Here is a 21,567-nt window from a genome sequence, read left to right as displayed (position 1 = left end):
CTGGGGGTGGATGGCTCAGAGAGCAGAAGGATGGGCTATGTGGGGCTGAGATGAGGAGGGGGAGAAAGAGGTCTGGAAAGAGAGGAGTATTATCTTCCCACTCAAACCCTGTCCTTTTCCTGACTTTCCCATCACTGTAGACAGCACCACCATCCTTCCTTCACAAGCCCGTATCCTTGGTGTTTTCCTTGACTCCTCTCTCTCATTCAACCCCACATATTCAATCCATCATTAAATCCTGTCAGTTTGACCTTCACAACATTGCTAAAATCCACCCTTTCCTCTCCATCCAAACTGCTACCACGTTAATTCAATCACTTATCCTCTCCCATCTTGATTTCTATATCAGCCTTCCTGCTAACCTCCCTGCCTCCTGTCTCTCACCATTCCAGTCCATACTTCACTCTGCTGACCGGATCATTTTTCTATTGTTGAGTGTGGCCTGGTGAGGAGTAGCGTGGCCTAGTGGGAAGAGCCTGGGCCTGGGGATCAGAGGACCTGGGGTTCTCATCCCAGCTCTGTCACTTGCCTGCTGGGTGACCTGCAGGCCATATTTCCCCACTCCTCAAGAAACTCCAGTGGTTGCCCACCTACCTCCACATCAAACAGAAACGCCTCACCATTGGCTTTAAGCACTTAATCACTTTGCCCCCTCCTACCTCACCTCGTTACTCTCCTACTACAACCGCGCCCTCACACTTTGCTCCTCTAATGCTAACCTTCTCACTGCACCTCAATCTCGTCTATCTCACCACTGACCTCTCGCCCACATCCTGCCTCTGGCCTGGACACCCTCCCTCTTCATATTCAACAGATAATTACTCTCCCCTCCTTCAAAGCCTTATTGAAGGCACATCTCCTCCAAGAGGCCTTCCCTGATTAAACCCTCCTTTCCTCTTCTCCCACTCCCTTCTGCATCGCCCTGACTTGCTCCCTTTATTCATTCCCTCTCCCAGCCCCACAGCACTTGGGTACATATCTGTAATTTATTTATATTAATGTCTGTCTTCCCCTCCAGACTGTAAGCTCGCTGTGGCCAGGGAATGTGTCTGTTTGTTATATTGAACTCTTCCAAGTGCTTAGCACAGTGCTCTGCACGCAGTAAGCACTCAATAAATACAACTGACTGACCATGATAATAATGGTCTTTATTAAACGCTTGCTCTTTGCCTAGCACACTACTAAGAGCTGGGGTAGGTGCAAGATCATCAGGTCAGACACAGTCCCTGTCCTGCATGGGGCTCGCAATCTAAGCGAGAGGGAGAAAAGGTAACGAATCCCTATTTGACAGGTGAGGAAACAGAGGGCCAGAGAAGTGAAGTGACTGGCCCGAGGTCACCCAGCAGGCAAGTGATGGAGCTGGGATGAGAACCCCAGGTCCTCTGACCCCCAGGCCCGGGCCCTTCCCACTAGGCCACGCTACTCCTCACCAGGCCACATTCAACAAATCAGTGGGGAAAGGTTGGGCATAAACTAATCTTTCTCTTCCCTTACTATTTTGTTTCCTTTCCTTCCTCTCTCCCTCTCCAGGTTTTCCTCCCCTTCCTCACCCCCTCATCCCCTCCTCTTTCCTTCCTTCCCTCCGGGTTTTCCAGGTCTTTAGACTAGAAGGCCCCAATGGCTAGGAGTTATTCTGTCTCAGAAATACATGACACTCCAGCAGCTCTGTCCCTTCTACTCCTCCTCGTTTCTCTCTCTCTCACTACAACCCAGCCCACCTACTTTGCTCCTCAAACACCCATCTCCTCACTGTATCTCAATCTCATCTCACCACCAACCCCTTGCTCACACCCTCCCTCCCTCCTTCTTCCTTAGAACTCCCTCTCCCTTCACATCTGGCAGACCACCACTTTTCCCATCTTCCAAGCCCTCCTGAGATCACATCTCCTCCACCAGGAGGCCATCCCTGATTAACTTCTCCCCTCCACCACCCGATATCCCTTCAACCGCTGCTCCCAAGAAGCACCGTAGCCCAGTGGAGAGAGCCTGGACCTGGAAGTCAGAGGACTGGGGCCCTTATTTCCAGCTCTGCCACTTGCCTGTTGGATGACTTTGGGCAAATCACTTCACTTCTCTGGGTCTCAGTTTCCTCGATACCTCCTCTTCCTCCTGCTTAGGCTGTGAGCCCCGTGTGGGACAGGGACTGTGTCTGACTTCACTGTCTTGTATCGACCCCAGCACCTACTTCAGTGCTTGGCACATAGTAAGCGCTTCACGAATACCAGCGTTATCATTATTATTATCGTTACAACACTTCAACGTCACCCAGTTACTTATTATTATTAGCAGTAATAATAATAATAATGGTATTTATTAAGTGCTTACTTTGTGCCAGGTACTGTACTAAGTGCTGGGATAGATATAAATGATCCCACATGAAATCACAGTTTTAATCCCCATTTTACAGATGAGGAAACTGAGGGACAGAGAAGTTAAGTGACTTGCCCAAGGTCACACAGCAGACAAGTGACAGAGCCAGGATTGGAACCCAGGTCTCGGTCCCTCATGGAACTCATAGTCTTAATCCCCATTTTACAGGTGAGAAAATGAGACACAGAGAAGTTAAGTGACTTGCCCAAGGTCAATACTCAGTTTCCTCATCTGTAAAATGAAGATTAAATATCTGTTTCCTCCCCATCCCACCCCCAACCTTAGACTGTGAGCCTCATGCGGGATAGGGACTGTGTCTGATCTGATAATACTGTTTCTACCGCAGTGCTTAGCACAGTGTTTATCACATAGTGTTTAAAATACCACAAGTTTTTATTATTATTGATTGATTGCTGCTGTTGCTCCTTGCTCCTCCTTCATTTTGACCTTTTCTACTTCTTAGAAATGGGGAAGCAATGTGGCCTAGTGGAAAGAGCCTGGGCCTGGAAATCAGAGGACCCGAGTTTCTAATCCCGGCTCCACTACTTGTCTGCTGTGTGAATGACCTTAGGCAAGTCACTTAATTGCTGTGTTGCTGTAAAATGGGGATTAGACTGTGAGCCCCATGTGGGATGTGGACTGTGTTCAATCCCATTATCTTGTGTCTACCCCGTCATTTAGTATAGTGCCTGGCACACAGTAAGGGCTTAACAAATACCATTAAAAAATAAAAAATACCTGTTCTCCCTCCGTCTTAGACTGTGAACTCCATGTGGTCAGGGACTGTATCTGACCTGATGATCTTGAATCTACCCCAGCACTTAGTCAAGTGTTTGGTACATAGTGAGTGCTTACACGATACTATTACTATTATTACTATAAGATAATAATAATAATAATAATAATAATAATAATAATAATTCCTATTATTAGCAGCAGCTCCCCAGAACATGGACAGGACATGGAGAAGTAATGAAACTCAAACCAATCAATTGAGCTGCTTGTCTGCAACTTGAGTGAAAGGTTTTGTGGTGGAGGAGGGCCGTGCTGGGATATGTTTGGGTCCAGCCCCTTTCTAGTGTTTTCATCAGTAGTATATATATAAAATGGTATTTGTTAAGTGCTTACAGTGTGCCAAGCACTGTTCTAAGTGCTGGGGTAGAATCAAGGTAATCAGGTTGTCCTACATGGGGTTCAAGGTCTTAATCACCATTTGACAGACAAGGTAACTGAAGCAAGGAGAAGTTAGGTGACTTGCCCAAGGGCACACAGCAGACAAGCGGCAGAGCCGGAATTAGAACCAGCGTCCTCTGACTCCCAAGCCTGTGCTCTTTCCACTAAGTCATACTGCTTCTCTAATAACTACTATGTTCAGAGCAATTGGGAGAGTGCACAATCCCTGCCCTCAAGGAGCACACAAACTAACAAGGGAGACAGAAACCAAAATAAATTACAGAGAGGATTATGGCTAGGATAAGTTTCAGTCAGCATTTAAAAATGATTTCAATCAGGGTTCTCTCAAATTCCTTCCTACGGCTAAAAGGCACTCACCCCCAGCCCACAACCCTGCTGGATGCTGTTGGGGGTTGTCTGTGGGGTTCAGTGATCCACGCGCTCCCCATTACCACAGACAAGCGGACATTGGCTGAGTTATAATTGCTCTGAAGCATTATAATCACTGAACGCTTAATCATGTTGGCAAGGATGGTCACAGAGGCAGATGTGGAGTCACAAAGGAAAAATGTCTGAACTTGCTCCTCTCAACCCCCAGAGCAAGGACAGGGACTTGACAACAGAGTCTAATCTAAAAGCAAAACTTAAAAGCATCCTGACAGGACAGAACTTGGAACCCTAGCTGTTCAGGGTCAACCCAGCCATTGCCTTGCCTATGCGCATATGCACACACACATATGCATACCCCCCCCCCCCCAAAAACACACACAGTCCAACCTGCCCTCAACCAACCCCTAACTTGTTGAAACTGGTCGAGAAGGAAATGAATGGAAGCAGGTATCTAATTACAGCCTGATTGTTCCTGGGATTTCACCTTCACATATGATTAGTAATTGCAATCACCTAATTGCTAGTTATTAATCAACAAATTAATGAGCAGGAAGGTATTCTTTTCTCTTTACAAATAAGGCCTTCTTGGGCCCCACCCTGGCCTGGAAAGCCTTCTATGGAATGAAGGGACCTGGGCGGAGAAAGAAACTGAACTTGGAAGAGTTTCCCCTCCAAAGTGGGGAGGAGGAGGAGGAGCCTGGTGAGACAGAGAAAGGAAGGTGGAGCAAAGGGAAAAGAGGAAAGTGGGGAGGGAGAAAGGGGAGCGATGGTTGGGGAGAAGGAAGGGGACTGATTTACCTCTTCTTGTGCCACTGTCTGTGGCCCCAGCATCTCTGACTGGACTAGACGGCTACTGCTGCTCATGCCATTTCTTGAACCAGATACTCATGGCAGGCTGGTGACCAGGCCCAGCTGCCTGCAAACTCCAAAACTGGCCCTTTGGGTTGTAGATGGCAGTGTCTGGCATTGCCAGGTGCCTGGATTCCAACTATGTTGGGAAGTCTCATCCACTGCCCGGAAAGGCCAGTTCAGCCAAAGCGGCAATAGTGACAGTTGTTGGGCCTCCGAACCATCTTCTCCTCCTCCTCCTCCTCCTCCTCAGTAGCGTCATGGCCACTCTGGCTGTTCAGTCATTCAATCGTATTTATTGAGCGCTTACTGTGTCCAGAGCACTGTACTAAGTGCTTGGAAAGATACAATACAACAATAAACAGTGACTTTCCCTGCCCACAATGAGCTTACAGTCTAGAGGGCTGTTGTCACTGTGCTTGCCACCTCACTTCCTAAAATGGGATCTCTGTGAGTTTCACCATAGGCTTTTTTGGGAGGTGGGGCATAATTAAGGTTGTCAACAGCTGAGTGATTTATTTTTTTTTTTTTACCAATAGCATAAAGAAAATTTACAATCTTTTTTCACTGACATAGTTCAAAATTACCAAACTGAACAGCTTTCGATGTTTGTAGACATCCAGTGATAATTTTATTATGCATACTTAACCGCGTTAGCATCCCTAATGTTCTGTCTGTGAGCATACATTGCTACGGTGACACTACGGACGACTGCTGTAGTCATTTTTTCAGGTCCATTTTTGACAGCCAGTAACCCCTCCAGCAAAGATGTACGCATTTGATTTCTTATATCTGTCTTCATCAGAACTGTGGGGTGTCTTTATTAGGCAGATAGGGCTGAGAAAACACTCTCCACTCCGCAGTTCCAAGTGGAAGTGCTAATACCGGAGTGGACTCTGAGACTCAGAGAATTCAATGTTGCCAGCGGCCATCCAGCGGGTCAGTGGCCCGGCTGGAGCCGGAGTCCTGGTACCCTGCCACTATACCCCGCAGCCTCCCTTGGTAAGGGAGCGGCCGGCCCCCAGAGCTGATGGATTCTGAGACTCCCAGGACAGAGGGTCAGGGCCACCCTAGCCCAGGCCACGCAAGGCAGTTTTCTTGGGTCTGCCACCCTCGGGCAAGCACCGTGACGGTATCTCTCCCTTCGCTCCCTTCCCTGACTCATGCGCTCCCTGCAGGTCTGGGATTAATAGGGGTTTGGGGAGGGTCCATCTGATCCCTGAGTGACCTCTGCCGCTGCTGCTCCAGGGTCAGAATCCAGATCCATGACAGACCCAGAGACACCACAGGCAGATCCACACCAATCATGGGCAGGATGGCCCTGGAGTCCCTCTTGTCGGGGAGGGGAGAGCAAGGAAAGACACCCCGCTGGGCAACCCAGATTCCTAGACCCCTGAGGCTGCAACCTCAGCCTTCCCCACTGCCCACCTCGGGCAGCCTGGATCAGACCTATTGTTCTGGAAGCACCCAGATTTTTTTTTTTTAACCAACGGCATGGAGAAAATTTACAGTCTTTTTTATTGACATAAGATAGTTCAATATTACAAAACTAAACAGCATTTGATGTTTGTAGACAGTCTACAGAGAACAGGGCAATGGGAGAGGGGTGGCTGGTGTTTGCCTTCCCCCACACCCACGCTGTCTCTTGAAATCACTCTGCTGTTTGCTGGCTCTTGCCTGGGAGGCTCAGGAATCTAGCAGGGGGAGTCCAGAGCATTAAGACCCACAGCCTCCATGCTGGGCAGCTTCCACAGCAGTTGTACCCGGAAGGCTGGACAGCCAAGCGGTGCTGGTGCTTCATAACAGGGCACTAGCACTCTTGTGGAAACGCTGGCAGGCTAATGCCCCTTTCCCACCTCCCCGCCCCTGGGAATTTGGAGTGGGGGCAAGAGAAAGGATGCTCTTTAGCTGGCTGTGCCTGAGTAACTTCAAAATGTCTTCCTCCGCTCTTCCCAGAGCCTCCTGCGTTCAGCCCCAGTGCCTGGCCAGGACCCAGAAGCAGCAGTGGAGGAAAGGGCAAGGCCCTAGATGAGTACCTTTCTCTGTCTCTCCCCCTCTCCCCTTTTCCCTGGTTCCCTCTGCCTGGGCATCGAGCAAACTCCCTGCCTATACTTCTGGGAACTGGGTTTGGTGCTGCCTCTGCTTGGCCAGCAAGACCAGAGCTACCTCCCTCATCCTTCCAGAAACAGTGCCATTTTCCCAGAAACCATGCCTATCCATATTTACAAATATTAAAATCTTTTTGTGGGCATCGTAGATGTGTCCAATTTTAGGTTGGTTTGGCTGTCTGTGAATTTACAAACAGTTGGCAACCTGGCGGTGGCGGGGGTGGGGGTGGTGTTACAAGTTCAGAAAGTCTTCTGTCAGTTAGTCAGTCAGTTGTATTTGCTGAATGCTTACTGTATGCAGAGCATTGTACTAAGCGCTTGAGAAGGTACAATATAACAATAAACAGACACATTCCCTGCCCAGAACGACCTTACAGTCTAGAGGGGGAGGCAGACATTAATATAAATAAATAAATTACTAGCATGTACACAAGTGCTGTGGGGCTGGAAGGGAGCATGAATAAAAGGAGCAAGTCAGGGCAATGCAGAAGGGAGTGGGAGAAGAGGAAAGAAGGTTTGGGGTCTTGGCACCTTATTCATTCATTCATTCAATAGTATTTATTGAGCGCTTTCTATGTGCAGAGCACTGTATTAAGCGCTTGGAATGTACAATTCGGCAACAGATAGAAACAATCCCTTCCCAATGACAGGCTCACAGTCTAAATGGGGGAGACAGACAGCAAAGCAAAACAGAACAAAACAAGACAAATTCATCAAGATAAATAGAATCATGGAGATATACATATCATTAACAAAATAAATAGGGTAATAAATAATATATACAAATAAGCACAGTGCTGAGGGGAGGGGAAGGGGGAAGAGCAGAGGGCAGGAGGGGGGGAAGGGAGGAGAAGAGGAACAGAGGGAAAGGGGGGCTCAGTCTGGGAAGGTCTCCTGGAGGAGGTAAGCTCTTAGTAGGGCTTTGAAGAGGGGAAGAGAGTTAGTTTGGCAGATGTGAGGAGGGAGGGCATTCCAGGACAGCGGTAGGACTTAGGCCAGGAGTCGACGGTGGGACAGGCACGAACGGGGGACAGTGAGGAGGTGAACGGCAGAGGAGCGGAGTGTACGGGGTGGGCAGTAGAAAGAGAGAAGGGAGGTGAGGTAGGAGGCGGCAAGGGGATGGAGAGCTTTGAAGCCAAGAGTGAGGAGTTTTGTTTCGTGCGAAGGTTAATAGGCAACCACTGGAGGTTTTTAAGAAGGGGAGTGACATGCCCAGAGCGTTTCTGTAGGAAGATGATCCGGGCAGTGGAATGAAGAATAGACTGGAGTGGGGAGAGATAGGAGGAAGGGAGATCAGAGAGGAGGCTGACACAATAATCCAGTCAGGATACCATGAGAGCTTGTACCAGCAAGGTAGCAGTCTGGATGGAGAGGAAAGGGCGAATCTGGGTGATATTGTGAAGGTGAGACAGACAGGTGTTGGTGACGGATTGGATGTGTGGGGTGAATGAGAGAGCAGAGTCAAGGATGACACCGAGGTTGCGGGCCTGTGAGACGGGAAGGATGGTAGCGCCGTCCACAGTGACAGGGAAGTCAGGGAGAGGACAGGGTTTGGGAGGGAAGATAAGGAGCTCAGTTTTAGACATGTTGAGTTTTAGGTGGCGGGCAGACATCCGGGGGAGACGTCTTGGAGGCAGGAGGAGAGATGAGCTTGGAGGGAGGGGGAGAGAACAGGGGAGGAGATGTAGATTTGGGTGTCATCTGCGTAGAGATGATAGTTGAAGCCATGGGAGCGAACGAGTTCACCAAGGGAGCGAGTTTAGATGGAGAACAGAAAAGGGCCAAGAACTGACCCTTGAGGAACCCCTACAGTTAGTGGATGGGAGGGGGAGGAGGAGCCCGTGAAGGAGACTGAGAATGAACGGCCAGAAAGATAAGAGGAGAACCAGGAGAGGACGGAGTCCGTGAAGCCAAGGTGAGATAAAGTGTGGAGGAGAAGGGGATGGTCGACATTGTCAAAGGCAGCCGGGAGGTGGAGGAGGAATAGAATAGAGTAGGAGCCATTGGATTTGGCAAGAAAGAGGTCAAGGCTGACCTCTGAGAGGGCAGTTTTGGTGGAGTGGAGGGGACGGAAGCCAGATTGGAGGAGGTCGAGAAGAGAGTTGGAGTTGAGGAATTCAAGGCAGTGAGTGTAGATGACTCGTTCTAGGAGTTTGGAAAGGATGGGTAGGAGGGAGATAGAACGACAGCTGGAAGGGGAAGTCGGGTTTTTTTAGGATGGGGGAGACACGGGCATGTTTGAAGGCAGAGCGGAAGAAGACGTTGGAGAGTGAGTGGTTAAAGATAGAAGTTAAAGAAGGGAGGAGGGAGGGGGTGCTAGATTTTATAAGATGATAGCTTTCAAAGTGGAATGTTGAAAGGGCATTCAGTGGAGGAATAATAATTACTATTGTATTTGTTAAGCGCTTACTACGTGCCAAGCATGGTGAGTGGGCAGTAGCCTCCTGGAGATTGGAGAAGGGGAAGGAAATGGGGTTTCCCCAGAGAAGATGGAGGGTGGAATCGGATGGTTTGAGGTTGAGTCTCAAGAAGAGGGGACTTCTAGGATTGGGTAGGAATGGGATAGCAGATCCAGGGAATGGGTCGGAATGGTGGATCGATGTTCTAGAAATGACCAGGATCAGTCAGAACTGCCCGCTAGAATTAGAAATGGCAACTGGAGCTGCCAGGTCCTACTGGGGGTAGGTGACATGTGTCAGTTGGGATGTGGCTGGAGGTGAAACACAAGCCTTCGACACGGCGAAAGAACCGAAGCAAAAAATGTATATGGGCATAGAGTTCTCCGAAGAGGGCCGCGGCAACAAATCCAAACCCCGCACCCCGCTTCCCCTGGTTCGGGGAACTGCAGGGTAGCGGAAAAGCTTGGGCACATGCGCAGTGTCATCCCGGAGGCCGCGCATGGGTCAGTCTCCGAGGCCGTTGCCGGCGGGGAAAGCTAAGTGGCGGAGCCCGCTCGTTACGCTTGCGCAGAAGGGGCCTCCGCCGAGAAGCAAAGGAAAGGGCGGGGGCCGAGCAGCGCATGCGCCAGGGATTCGTTGCTGGGGGGCGGGGGGGAGGGCGGGTGACAGATGCGGACATGCGCTGTGCGCAGGGCGAGGGGGTGGAGAGCGAAACGGCGGCCCGGCAGGGTCAGCGCGGCGCAAGCGCACTGCGGTGTTTGTCTGACGGTTGGACGGGAGGGAGGTTCGCGGCGGCGACAGCGGGGAAGATGGCGGCGTCCTCCCTGGAGCAAAAGCTGTCCCGCCTAGAAGCGAAGCTGAAACAGGAAAACCGGGAGGCCCGGCGGAGTATCGACCTCAACCTGGAGATCAGCCCGCAGCGACCCAGACCTAGTAAGGGGGATGGCGGGGAGGGCTGGTTGGGGGGAGGGGGCCAGGCTCCGCCCCCTGACCCGTGTTTGGGGCCCGCCCCTATGGGGGGCGCCACCAAACTGAGGGGCATTTGCCCCCCAGCTTCCTTCTTACCCCCAAGAAGACCCCCCCCACCTTCGTTCCAAGGACGCCTAGTCCCCCTCCCTTACCGAGAGGGAACATCCTGACCCTAAGACTCCGAGCTCCTAGCCTTGCCTAAAAAAGGAACCCCCTAACCAGGAACCTAACACCCCCCACACTTGAGAAGGCACTCTAGGATCCCTCGTTCCCCGAAGGGATTCTGGAAGGAGCAGGCATAAGGGCCGTGGCCTCTTCACACCCTGCTTGGCCCTCTTACAGGCTGGATTGCAGAGACAGCTCATGGGTTTGGGTGGTAGGGCCAAGTTCGCCTTCTCCCCTAGTCTGTGAGCCTCGTGTGGGACAGGCACTGGGTCTGACCCGATTGGCTGCTCTCGATCCCAGCGCTTAGAACGGTGCTTGGCACAGAATCGGCACTGTTATAGGGCAGAGAGCCAAGGGGGTTGACGGGAAGACTGGGGGTGGGGGGAGGTGGGGGGACTGACTTAATAGCAGGGGGAGTAATCAAGGGTTTGGGGGCGTTTGAAAAGAAGTCCCAAGCAGAGTGAAGGGTAGCCTCCTCGCGTTCCACGGTGTTCTCCGGTCCCCTCTTCCCCGGGCTCCGCAGTGCCCTCCTCCCTGGGGTCCCTTCCTTCTCTCGGCCTTGCCGTGTTCTCGCATTTCCTCCTCCTCCTCCTCCTCCAGACCACTCAGTCCCACGTTGGCAGAGAGAGACTCTGTGCATGTAGAGCAGAGGCAGCTTGGCCTAGGTTCATTTCCTCGCAAGGGGAAGCAGCGTGGCCAAGTGGATAGAGCCCGGGCCTGGACAAGGCACTGCTGTTTGCTCTGTGGGACCTTGAACTTCTCTGTGCCTGTTACCTCATCTGTAAAATGGGGATTAAGACTGTGAGCCCCTCGCGGGGCATGGACTGTGTCCAACCTGATTAGCCCGTCTCCATCCCAGCGCTAAATAGAGTGCCTGGCACGTAGGGCTAACAGATACTATGAAAAAGGTTGGGGGTGGGGGGGCAAAAACCATTAGCCCACCTCAGTTCCCAAAAAGGCCTCTTCCTCCCTCTGGCAAGATGCTGCAACTGGCTCCCTTGCTCCTGAGTGGCCGAGGTGTCAGAGGAGCGGGTTGGGGTTCTTTGGGGGAGGGTGTCGAGTGGCCAGTGTCTCTGCCGGGGAGGGGAGGAGCGGGGGACAAAGTGAGACGGGTCCAAGAGAGGCAGCTGGACTGGGCATGGCTGTGCCAGCCTTCTCAGGGTCCTTGGCAGCGTCCGGCCCGTGCATTGTCACTTGGAAGCTCTCAGATGGAGCTCCTTGGACTTGAGCCTTGTGAGTGGGGTGGGCCCGACAACAGAGAGAAGGGACCTTTGGGACAGGGCGTCTGCATTCACTATTGGATTCATCCCATTCTCCCTCATCTGTTGGTCTCTGATCACCCCTCACCCGCTCCCCCTCGAGTCGGTTTGACGCCTTCCCCTCCCCCTCGCCCCCTTCCTTCCAGATATGATTTGATTTCTTTTCTTTTTGGACAAATCAGTGGTTTCTGTTGTGATTTATTGTGTTGTTGTTGTTGTTTTTTTTTTCCTTTTTTTTTCTTCCTTTTCCCCATCTAGTTATTGTGATCACTCTAAGCCCTGCTCCTGCCCCGTCCCAACGAGCAGGTACCGACCTTTTTATCATCACCGCTTGGATTTCTGCATCATTCACTTAACCTGCTACCTTCAACCCGCATAGACTTGCCGTGCGTCCAGCTGTCTCCATCGACTGTCTTGCACTCTCAACCTGGTTGTGTGTATGTGTGTGTGTGTGTGTGTGTTCAGTTGTGTATTTCTTACAGTGAGTCTTTCGAGGTCTGACTGTTGGACACTCTGTCTCTCATCTCTCTCCCTCTTGTCCTGTGGCGCCTGTGTATTTCTCTCTGTCCAGTGACGTGTGGTGCTTTCGCCGCTCTCTTTCCATAATAGTATTGGTATGGAGAGGTCTCGTGTGTGTTCGTGTGTGTGTGAGTTGTCTCCTGTGTGACACTTCTGCTGTCTGCGGCTCATTGTGTATGTGTGTGGTCATGTTTCTCTCTTGCTCTGTCAACCCGTCCTCACCACTTCTGATCTCAGGGCCTCATCCCTTTGCTGGGGGCCGAACCCACAAGAAGCACCTCATCAGGGCATCCTTATTCCATCCCTCAATGCTTGCCTCTTCCCCGGTGGCCCCGGGACACCGGGGGCCTCCTCAGGCCCTTGGGGGGCCCCAGCTTCCTACCCTGGAGCCCCATCTGCTGCAGGGGAGTTGCTGGGGACCCTGAACCAAACCACCCAGGGACCATTCTTGCAGCCAGGCAGAGCAGACCTGTCTTTCTTCCATTCGACCGGCCAGCTCTCCGGGCCTCCGGTCCCAGGGCCCAGCTTCTCTGGCCACCTGTTTCCAGGCTGGGCGGTTTTAGGGAGAGATGGGTGGTGGCGCCCGGCAACGACAACCGACATTTTGCACCAGGAAGAGGGGACAGGGGTGTGACGGAGCAGAAGAGGAGGTGTCCCCCAGGTGCCAAGACCCCCGGGCTCTTGGGAAGCCGGGTGGAGTGTGAAGGGAGCCCGCCTGCTTGCCCGCGGGCCAGAAGCAACCACAGAAGAGCTCTTTGTCACAGGCCAGAGGACGGGGAAGCTTTGGCAACGCCAATCGAGGGAGGGAAGGCTCCTGCCGTCCCCGGTGCCCCAGCGACCTGGCTGGCGGGAGCATCGACGGGGCAGGGTTTGGGCAGGTGGCAGGGTGACTGACGGCCCTGGCTGCCACACGCGGCCCAAGGAACTGCTCTTATGCCAGCTGCCACCCCAGCTTGGTCCTGGATCTCAAGTCTCTCTCGGGCCACAGACATTCTTCATAACCCTCGCCCATCTCCCGCCCGAGTCTGGATTGTTTTCCTCCAGGGGATTGGATTGCCCTTCACCTCAGATGACACCAGAGAGGAGGGGCACGTCATCCCAGACTCTAACTTCGGGGAAGACTCGCAGGGACTTCAGGGAAGATGCAGACGCATTCCACAGGCAGAGAATGTTGGAGAGACACGAAGAGTTGGGGGGTGGAGGAGGAGGAGAGTGAGGGCCCGCCCCACCCCCTGTGTGGGAAGAGGACAAGGGAGCAGGAGTTACGAGCCTGGGAGCTGCCCCAGTCGCTCGTCCTGACCAGCGGGGACCCAGCCACTTTTCTAGTCTGGAATGGAACCTGCTGTTGGCAAGGCCCTGGTCCTGGAGAGTGTCACCGGCGAATACCTTTCCCCGAAGTCCCACCACCGCGCCACCTCCCCCTACCAGCCGAATGATCCAGGACCGTGGGTTGCCCGAGGCACCTTCCGAGCAGGACTTGGCCTGCTCCCCATCCTCCCCAGCAACAGCCAGACCCCCGGAGTGCAGCGGTGTCTGCTGCCTGTGGGGGTTCAGTCCTCTTCCCAGGTGGACTCGACATTCATCCGCTCCGGGTGCTCCCCACAGCCGGGGCCGGGGCCTCGAAGAGCAGAACAGGTAGATTTGCCGAGAATCAGAGTGGACGGGAAGAGCCCTCCCGGCCGGCCAGTGAGGCAGCCGCCCCGTGCCCCGCCTCTTCCGTCTCCAGCCCACCCCCAAGCGGCCTCTCGTTCCAGCCTCTCTCCATCCAGAAACCCTCTCCAGACTCTGGGTTTGATCTGGCATTGTCCAGCCCACTCTTCTCGCCTTCTTGGACCCCGGAGGCAGCTCGGCGCAGGACTCCTGGGTTCTCAGCTCCCCCATTCTTCACCCTTGGGCCACCTCCCCCGTTCTGCCTTCTCTCTGTAGTTCCCACGCCCCTGTTTTAAGCTCCCATTTCTCCCTCTCTCCTCCCCCCACCCTGCCTTGGTTTCCCCCTTTTAACCTTCTGAGTGTCCCCCTCTCCCCCCCATCCTCTCCTCTTCCACCGCAGTGCCTGCCTGCCTGCCTGCAGCATGGACTGCCCCCTGGGGGCTGTAAGATGCATGAAGCGGCCAGCTCTCCGCATGCAGGCTGCTTGACGTGATTTCATTTGAGAATTTTTCAGGATTCAGGGGGGCGGGGGGGGAATGGGTGGGAGGGGGGCAGTATGGTGGGGGGGATTTCCCCCTCCAATCCCCATTGTGTCCCCCAAGGGGACCCCCTGGTGGGAGCCTGCGCATCCAGGCATCTTCCCACCCTCCCCCAGCTTTCCAACCTGGAGTCTGACCCTTCTGGGTGCTGCCCTCCCTGGCCAGGTGGCCTTCTGGCTCCAGGCTGTTCCTCTGGGGTGCTGTGGGGCCACTGGGACAGAGGCCTTCTTCCCCACTGGGCTGCTTCATTCCCTCCAACCCCTTCCCATCCTGTCCCGATGTCCCGTTTTCAGGGGCCCAACCCCGGACCTTGGTGGGGAAGTGCCTCTGAGCACCTGGGCTGATGATTCTGGAGCCCCTTCCCATCCCCCCCCACCCCACTCTCCCAGTGGCCCGCCCCAGACCCCAGCAGCCCAAAGAGTGGGACCCAGGGTCAAAGCGCCGTTGTTTTTCCCTTCTAACTAGGTCCCGGCCTGGTTTCCTTCAGGCCCGGGTTCACCCGCATGCCTAGCTTCAGTGCTGTCGCCGGATTAGGGGGTGGTGCTGAGGGTCGGGAGGGGTAGACTGTGACGCTTAGAGGATGCGTTCCACTCTCAGGGACTGGAGTCCAATCTCCCAGGTCCTCAGCTCTAGGGGGGAACGAGACTGCTTGACTTGGAGAGCCCAGGGGATGCCTGGGTCCCTCAACTGGCAGAGCCTCTGTTTCCCCCCACAAGCGGTGGCGGGGGCCGGGGTGGGTGGGAGCAGCCCTAGACTTTCTAGAACCCCGAGGATGCAGGAGCCAGGGCTTGTTGCCTCCTTTGAACTCAGCAGGGTCACAAGGAGAGAGCCTTTCTGTCTGGATTTGGGAGAAGCAAAGGGCAGTTCCAACACACTGACCCGGGCAGAGGGGGTGGGGTTCCCCCCATCCGGTCAATGGCCCCTCTGCTCCCTTGGGGGTGGTGTTCAGAGTCCCCTAGTAACAATCAGGAGGGAGGAGGTTCCCCAGGATGGAATCTAGCTGCCCTGCCCATCACCGAGGTGGGATTGGGAGGGGTGGATGTTCTCTGAGCTCTCCCTCCACCTCTGCCAGAGAAAGGATTCATAGAACCCGAGCAGGAAGGTCAGGACCCTTGGATGTTTCAGGGCGGGTGACTGCTCACTGAATCCCCCCCGCTCCAGAGGGGAACAGCACTAGTCTGGGGAGGTAGGGTCCCCGGTGGGGTTTGGGGGGTGAAGGCTATGGAGGAGACCTGACCAGCCCCCCTCCCCAACCCCCCACCCTCCTCGTCCGTCCTTTGGTGTGGTCCCCCTCCTCTCTTCCCCACAGCGCTGCAGCTCCCTCTGGCCAATGATGGGGGCAGCCGCTCTCCACCCCCATCTGAGAACTCCCCCCAACACCACCCCCCTCCAGTTCGGCCCCGTCACATGCTGGGACTCCCTGCGTTCATGCCCCGGAGCATGGAGAGGTGAGAGGCTTCCCCTCCCCTCGGGGAAGGGTTGGGGGCCCAGAGCAGGCTGGGTTGTGGGAGGATTTGACAACTTCAGGGGCCTGCCGACCTCGAGAAGAGAGACAAGGGGGCAAAAGAGGGGCTGGTTTGGGGTACTAGGGGGAGATCGGTAGCAGGGACTGTGAGCAGCAGAGAAAGTCGGGGTGAGGGGATTCGTCCCACTGGGTCACGCCCGCTGTGCCCTCTCTTTCTCCCTTCAGCATAGAGATAGACCAGAAGTTGCAAGAGATCATGAAACAGACGGGCTACCTAACAATCGGCGGCCAGGTAAGGCCTCCCTACCCCTCCCCGGGCTCCTCAGAACCAGAAAGTTGGGATGCAGGTGGTGGTGGGAGAGGGTGATCTCCATTCTCTATCAAGCTCCTCGACAGGCACTGGGCGGGGGCAGAGCAGCATTAGAGGAAGAACCAGAGCTGGTCCCGGCCTTCAAGGAGCTTACAGTCTAATAGCAGTAGCGGTAGTGATTGCATTTATTAAGCGCTTACTGCGGGCAAAGCACTGAACTGAACGCTGGGAGAGGTGACCCTCAGCCAGGGTGCTTGGCCCTCAGAGGGGCTCACAGTCTTTGAACGATCAATCGGTCCATTGTATTTATTGAGCTCCTGGGAGAGTGCCACATGACAGAGTTGGTAAACACATTCCCTGCCCACAACGAGCTTCCGGTATAGAGGGAATAAAGGGGGAGGGGAGCTGGTGGCAGACAAGGGGGGGTGGGAGGGAATCAAACCCTAAGAGCACAAAGTGAACATTGAAGACAAGGGCAGGGACAAATGCCAAAATAAAATAAATGCTGGGCTCAGTCCAAATCCCAGTAAAGGCCAGGGCCTCCCCAGTGTGTCCCAGGATGAGGTGGGGGTGGGCGGCACAGGACACTGGCAAAGGGATCTGGGGGAGGCCGAAGCACACGCGTGGCTGCCGCTGCTTCAGCCCTTTACACCGGTGGGACGTGGTCTGATCAGGGAGACGGGAGACAGGGAACATCTTCACCCAGGACAAGCTCAGCACAAGTGAGCTCGTTGCGGGCAGGGAATGTGTCTACCCATTCTGTTGTACTCTCCCAAGCGCTTAGTCCAATGCTCTGCACACCGTAAGTGCTCGATAAATACCTCTGGTGGACTGAGAGAAACAAACGGCCCAAGAACGGACCAGGGAAGTGCGAAGCATGCGACCGTCGGGGCCAGAGAGAGACTTGAGTACTAGGGTGTGGGGCGATGGGTCGGCGAGAGCGAGACGGAGAGGGATCTGGCATGAGCGTTCTCAGCCCCTCTCCCGTGTCGCCCTGCAGAGATACCAGGCGGAAATCAATGACCTGGAGAACCTGGGGGAGATTGGCAGCGGTACCTGCGGCCAGGTGTGGAAGATGCGTTTCAAGAAGACGGGCCACATCATCGCCGTCAAGGTACAGGGACGCTCCCCCCGACCCCCGTGGCGCAGTTCCTCCCTCCCCGGGCCTCCCTGCCTGTGACCCCTCTCTGTCCTGACCCCTCCTTCCCTCTCCCCAGCAAATGCGCCGCTCCGGCAACAAGGAGGAGAACAAGCGGATCCTCATGGACCTGGACGTAGTGCTCAAGAGCCACGACTGCCCCTACATCGTGCAGTGCTTCGGGACTTTCATCACCAATGTGAGTGGGGGAAGGGGAGGGCGGCAGAGGGAACCGGAGGGCGGGAAGGGAAGAATCCCATCCCCCGCCCCCTCCCCGTTGACCCCTGTTTCCCCCCTCTTGCAGACAGATGTCTTCATCGCCATGGAGTTGATGGGGACCTGCGCAGAGAAGCTCAAGAAGCGAATCCAGGGGCCCATCCCAGAGCGGATCCTGGGCAAGATGACCGTGGCAGTGAGTCGGGAGTGGGGAGCGCTGGAGGTGGAAGGGGTCCAGGGCCAGAGCCCAGGAGGATCTTCACCCCCGTTTCTGTCCCCGAGGGCACAGGAGGGGGCCCAGGGGATTCCTGTCCCTGACCCCCAGGGGTAAGGGGTCCCGGCGTGCGGTTGCAGATCGTCAAGGCGCTCTACTACCTGAAGGAGAAGCACGGCGTGATCCACCGCGACGTCAAGCCCTCCAACATCCTGTTGGACGAGCGGGGCCAGATCAAGCTCTGCGACTTCGGAATCAGCGGCCGCCTGGTGGACTCCAAAGCCAAGACTCGCAGCGCTGGCTGCGCCGCCTACATGGCGGTGAGGACTCTGTAGCCCCCAGGCCCGCTGCCCTAGGACCGGGCCGCGGGGGAGGGGGCGGGGGGGGCAGAGCCCGCCCCGGCCGGCTTTGGCTCCCCCGCCGGAGGGAGGCGCTCGTTCGCCCCAGAGGAGCCCCCGGGGCCCTGGGTCCTCTGCTGATTTCTGGGCTCCCAGGGAGGCCCGCTCTTCGTTTTGAAGCATGGGGACGGACTTCAGTGGGGCTTTGAGAGCTCCCGAGAGTGGGGGAAGGAAGGAATAAGAGGATTCGGGGTCGGGGGCAGCTTACTGAAGCTGCTGCCACTCCTCTGCTGTCTCTACCACCTGAGCCTCACGGGCCCCAGGGCCGGACACGAGCTGTCCTGCTCGCCCCGACCCTGAAAGCCCAGTGAGGAGTGCTGGTCGACGGCCTGGCCGCCCCGCTCGGGGGTGGGGTGCACCGGAGGTCAGAGCTCTGGAGCTCCCGGGGCCCAGCGGCCCCCCTGGACCGCACAGATGCTGCCGCTCATGGGCTGGGGGCCTCAGCTGGGGCAGTGGAGCCAGGTTGTTTCCGTGGCAGCTGAGAATCCCGGCCCAAGCTCGGCAGCGTCTCTGCGGCCCCAGGGGGCAGGTGGACCCCGGTAGCTCCAGACCTCTGACCTCCGGTGGACCCCACCCCTGAGTGGGGCGGGTGGGCGGTTGACCAGCGCTCCTCACTGGCCTTTCGGGGTCGGGCCGAAAGGAACCACTCGCACCCAGCCCTAGGGCTCGGTCAGGGCCAGAAAAGGAGCTGTGGTGCCAGCGCCGTCCTTCTACTCCTTTTCCTCCTCCTCCTCCTCCTCCTCCTCCTCCTCCTCCTCCTCCCGCTGCCGGCGGGGGACAAAAGGGACTGCCACCACGTTGGCTTCACCTGGGGGGCTCCCTCCAGCTCCAAGGGGCCGGGGGGTGGGGACTGACCACGGAGGCGAAGCCAAGAGCTTTGGCCCTCCGGCATCAGCCCCGCAGAACCAGCCGCCTGAGCATCGTGCCCCTAGCCCGCCCCAGAACCGGTTCCATCTGACTAGCCCCGTAGACACTGTGTCTTGCCTCCCCCCAGCCCGAGCGGATAGACCCTCCCGACCCCACCAAGCCAGACTATGACATCCGAGCAGACGTGTGGAGCCTGGGGATCTCACTGGTGAGCTACACCTCCCTCACTTGGCCGGCCCCTGGTGTCCCTGGGGGAGTCCCGGCGGTCTGGGGTGCCTGTGCCTGGCTGGCTCTCCCAAGACGTTGTGAGGGGGGTAGAACAACTCCAGATGCCTGGGCGTGATCGGCTTTAAAACTCTTATAGAGCTGCCAGCGAAGGGAAGTGGAAACTGACCTAGGATGAAACCGATGGAAAGGAGGAAAAGGGAACCTGAATTGGACAAAGTAGCGGAGCCTGGGATGTGGGGGTGGAAGGGGAGAGGGCAGCCAGAGGAGGTGACTGGGTTCAGGCAGGTGGTGATGCCCCCGTCTGCTTCTCCCCCTCCCCCCTACAACAGGTGGAGCTGGCGACGGGGCAGTTCCCCTACAAGAACTGCAAGACGGACTTTGAGGTCCTTACCAAGGTCCTGCAGGAGGAGCCCCCCCTCCTGCCCAACAACATGGGCTTTTCCGTGGACTTCCAGTCCTTTGTCAAAGACTGGTGAGCCTCCTTGCTTCCCCCAGCCCACACCACCCTTCCCCTCCCCTCCCAATTCTTTCAAATCAGTCAGACGCCCCAGTCCGCACCGGAATCCAAAGCCCTACTCCAGTCTGTCTGGCCGGTCGGCCAGCCGGGCGATCGCCTGCCCTCCCAGTCCCTTGCCCCCGTTCCCTGGCTCTTTACCCCCACCCGCATGTGCCCCGTGTCTCCCTCCCTACCCCTGGGGCCGGTGGGAAACCGAGGAGGATCCCGGCAATGAGTGGTTTCACCCCAGGCCTTCTAGTTGGCCGAACGGGGCAGTGGGAGCTAGGACCCGTGGCCGGTCCCTCCCGGGTGCCCGGGTGTGGCGTGAGAGCACGGTGGGCGTGCCTGGAGCCCATGGGGGTGGGCGGGCCCAGGCGGTTACAGGACGGAGGAGCGGGACTCCTGTGCCTTGTCTGCATTGTGTCCTCGTCCCCCATGGCCCACGTGCCCCATCCCATCCCGCCCCCGCCTGACCCGGCCTTCCTCTGAGTGTGTCTGTTTCTGCTTCCTCCCCCCCTTCCCCCCACCAGCCTTACTAAAGATCACAGGAAGAGACCAAAGTACAATAAGCTGCTTGTGAGTATCCACTGCCTGTTCCACCCCCAGCCCTGTAGTCTATTCAGGGCTCTGCAGCCGGAAAACTCCCCGCCCAGTACCCTTAGCTGGAACTGCTCCCGGCAGGGGGTGGGAGTCAATTCTCTGGGGTCCTTGGGGGTCAATCCGGGCCCTGGCCAGTGCCACCAGGGAGCCCGGCCCTCTGGTTCTGATTCCGCCTCCTGTCCCCTGGGTTCTGCTATGGCACCCCGTGCCACCCCTCCCCCCCCCCCCCCCCCCGCTGAGGCCCCTCGGAATGGGAGAGGCAGAGCGTGGGCTTCTCTCCCGCCTCCCCCGTGATCCAACGCGACTCTCCTGTCTCTCCCAGGAACACAATTTCATCAAACGCTATGAGATGCTGGAGGTGGACGTGGCGTCCTGGTTCAAAGACGTCATGGCGAAGACAGAGTCGCCCCGGACTAGCGGCATCTTGAGCCAACACCACTTGCCCTTCTTCAGGTAGCCAGCCAACGGCCAGCCCGAGACAGGGCGGGGGCCATGGGGGCGGTGGCAGCGACCAATCAACTCCTCCCCCTCGCTGCAGCAGGGGCCCAGTGCCCCCCCACTGCCCCCTCCAACCTGGCCCCCCGCCCTGGCAGTCTTCCACCCGCCTGCCCCACACTGGCGGTTTTGATTTCCCATGGAGCTGAGGGGGGAGGGAGGTGGCAGAGGACGGGCCGTTGGTGGAGAGCTGAAGATACGCCAGGGGGCATAGCCTCCCCCCCACCCCCCAATCATGCAGCCGAGGACAAACTGACACCCGCTGGGGTCGTCCCTGCCCCCCCTCCAGGGGGGGAGAGCCACACCCCCGACACTGTGAACAGAAGACCCCACCGACCGACGTTTGACTCGCTATTTATTCTGTCGGGACCTCTGGGCTTGACGAAGTTATAGAGACTTGGGGGAGAAGTTGTCTGTGTGATTCAGCTTCTCCTCCTCTCCTTCTTCCCCCATTCCCCCGATGGTTTAGAAGCGTATTTGCTCTGGCAGATCCATACGTGGGTGGGAGCTGGCCGCTGCTTGGATCTTCCTGGGTGTGTCCGTGTGGGTGTGGGTGTGTGGGGAGGGGTGGGGGGGGTGTGTGTCGCTCTCTCTGTTGCTCTCTGTCTCTCTTTGTCTCTCTGCGTCTCTTTGTCTCTCTTCATCTCTGTTTCCATTTCCGTCTTTGTGTCTCTCTCCCCCTCTCCTCTCTTGCTCTCTCTCCCCTCCAGTGTTTTCCCTGGGGTGTTTTTTAACTCATTAATCTCAGGG

At 56.2% G+C, this 21,567-nt stretch overlaps 1 protein-coding gene across 3 annotated transcripts; it reads left to right on the top strand.

The window, feature by feature from the left end:
- The first annotated feature begins 10,001 nt into the window (after positions 1–10,001).
- Positions 10,002–21,222, top strand: MAP2K7 (mitogen-activated protein kinase kinase 7). Of its 3 annotated transcripts, XM_029052218.2 has the most exons (12): positions 10,002–10,222; positions 11,941–11,988; positions 15,700–15,838; positions 16,081–16,147; positions 17,166–17,279; positions 17,383–17,502; positions 17,608–17,715; positions 17,874–18,053; positions 19,126–19,206; positions 19,556–19,698; positions 20,253–20,298; positions 20,645–21,222. In XM_029052218.2, exons 1-12 carry the CDS (start codon positions 10,099–10,101, stop codon positions 20,777–20,779), a joined length of 1,305 nt encoding a protein of 434 aa, XP_028908051.1. In that variant the 5' UTR covers positions 10,002–10,098; the 3' UTR covers positions 20,780–21,222. The 3 variants fall into 3 exon arrangements, with proteins under 3 accessions (XP_028908051.1, XP_028908052.1, XP_028908053.1); XM_029052219.2 differs by lacking the exon at positions 11,941–11,988 and having other exon boundaries at positions 10,004–10,222; XM_029052220.2 differs by lacking the exon at positions 17,874–18,053 and having other exon boundaries at positions 10,004–10,222.
- The last annotated feature ends 345 nt before the right edge of the window (positions 21,223–21,567 follow it).

Source organism: Ornithorhynchus anatinus, chromosome X1 (assembly GCF_004115215.2).
Source record: "Ornithorhynchus anatinus isolate Pmale09 chromosome X1, mOrnAna1.pri.v4, whole genome shotgun sequence".
Lineage (NCBI taxonomy): Eukaryota > Metazoa > Chordata > Mammalia > Monotremata > Ornithorhynchidae > Ornithorhynchus > Ornithorhynchus anatinus.
The sequence above is the reverse complement of the archived record's forward strand: the minus strand, read 5'-3'. Positions and strand labels throughout refer to the sequence as shown.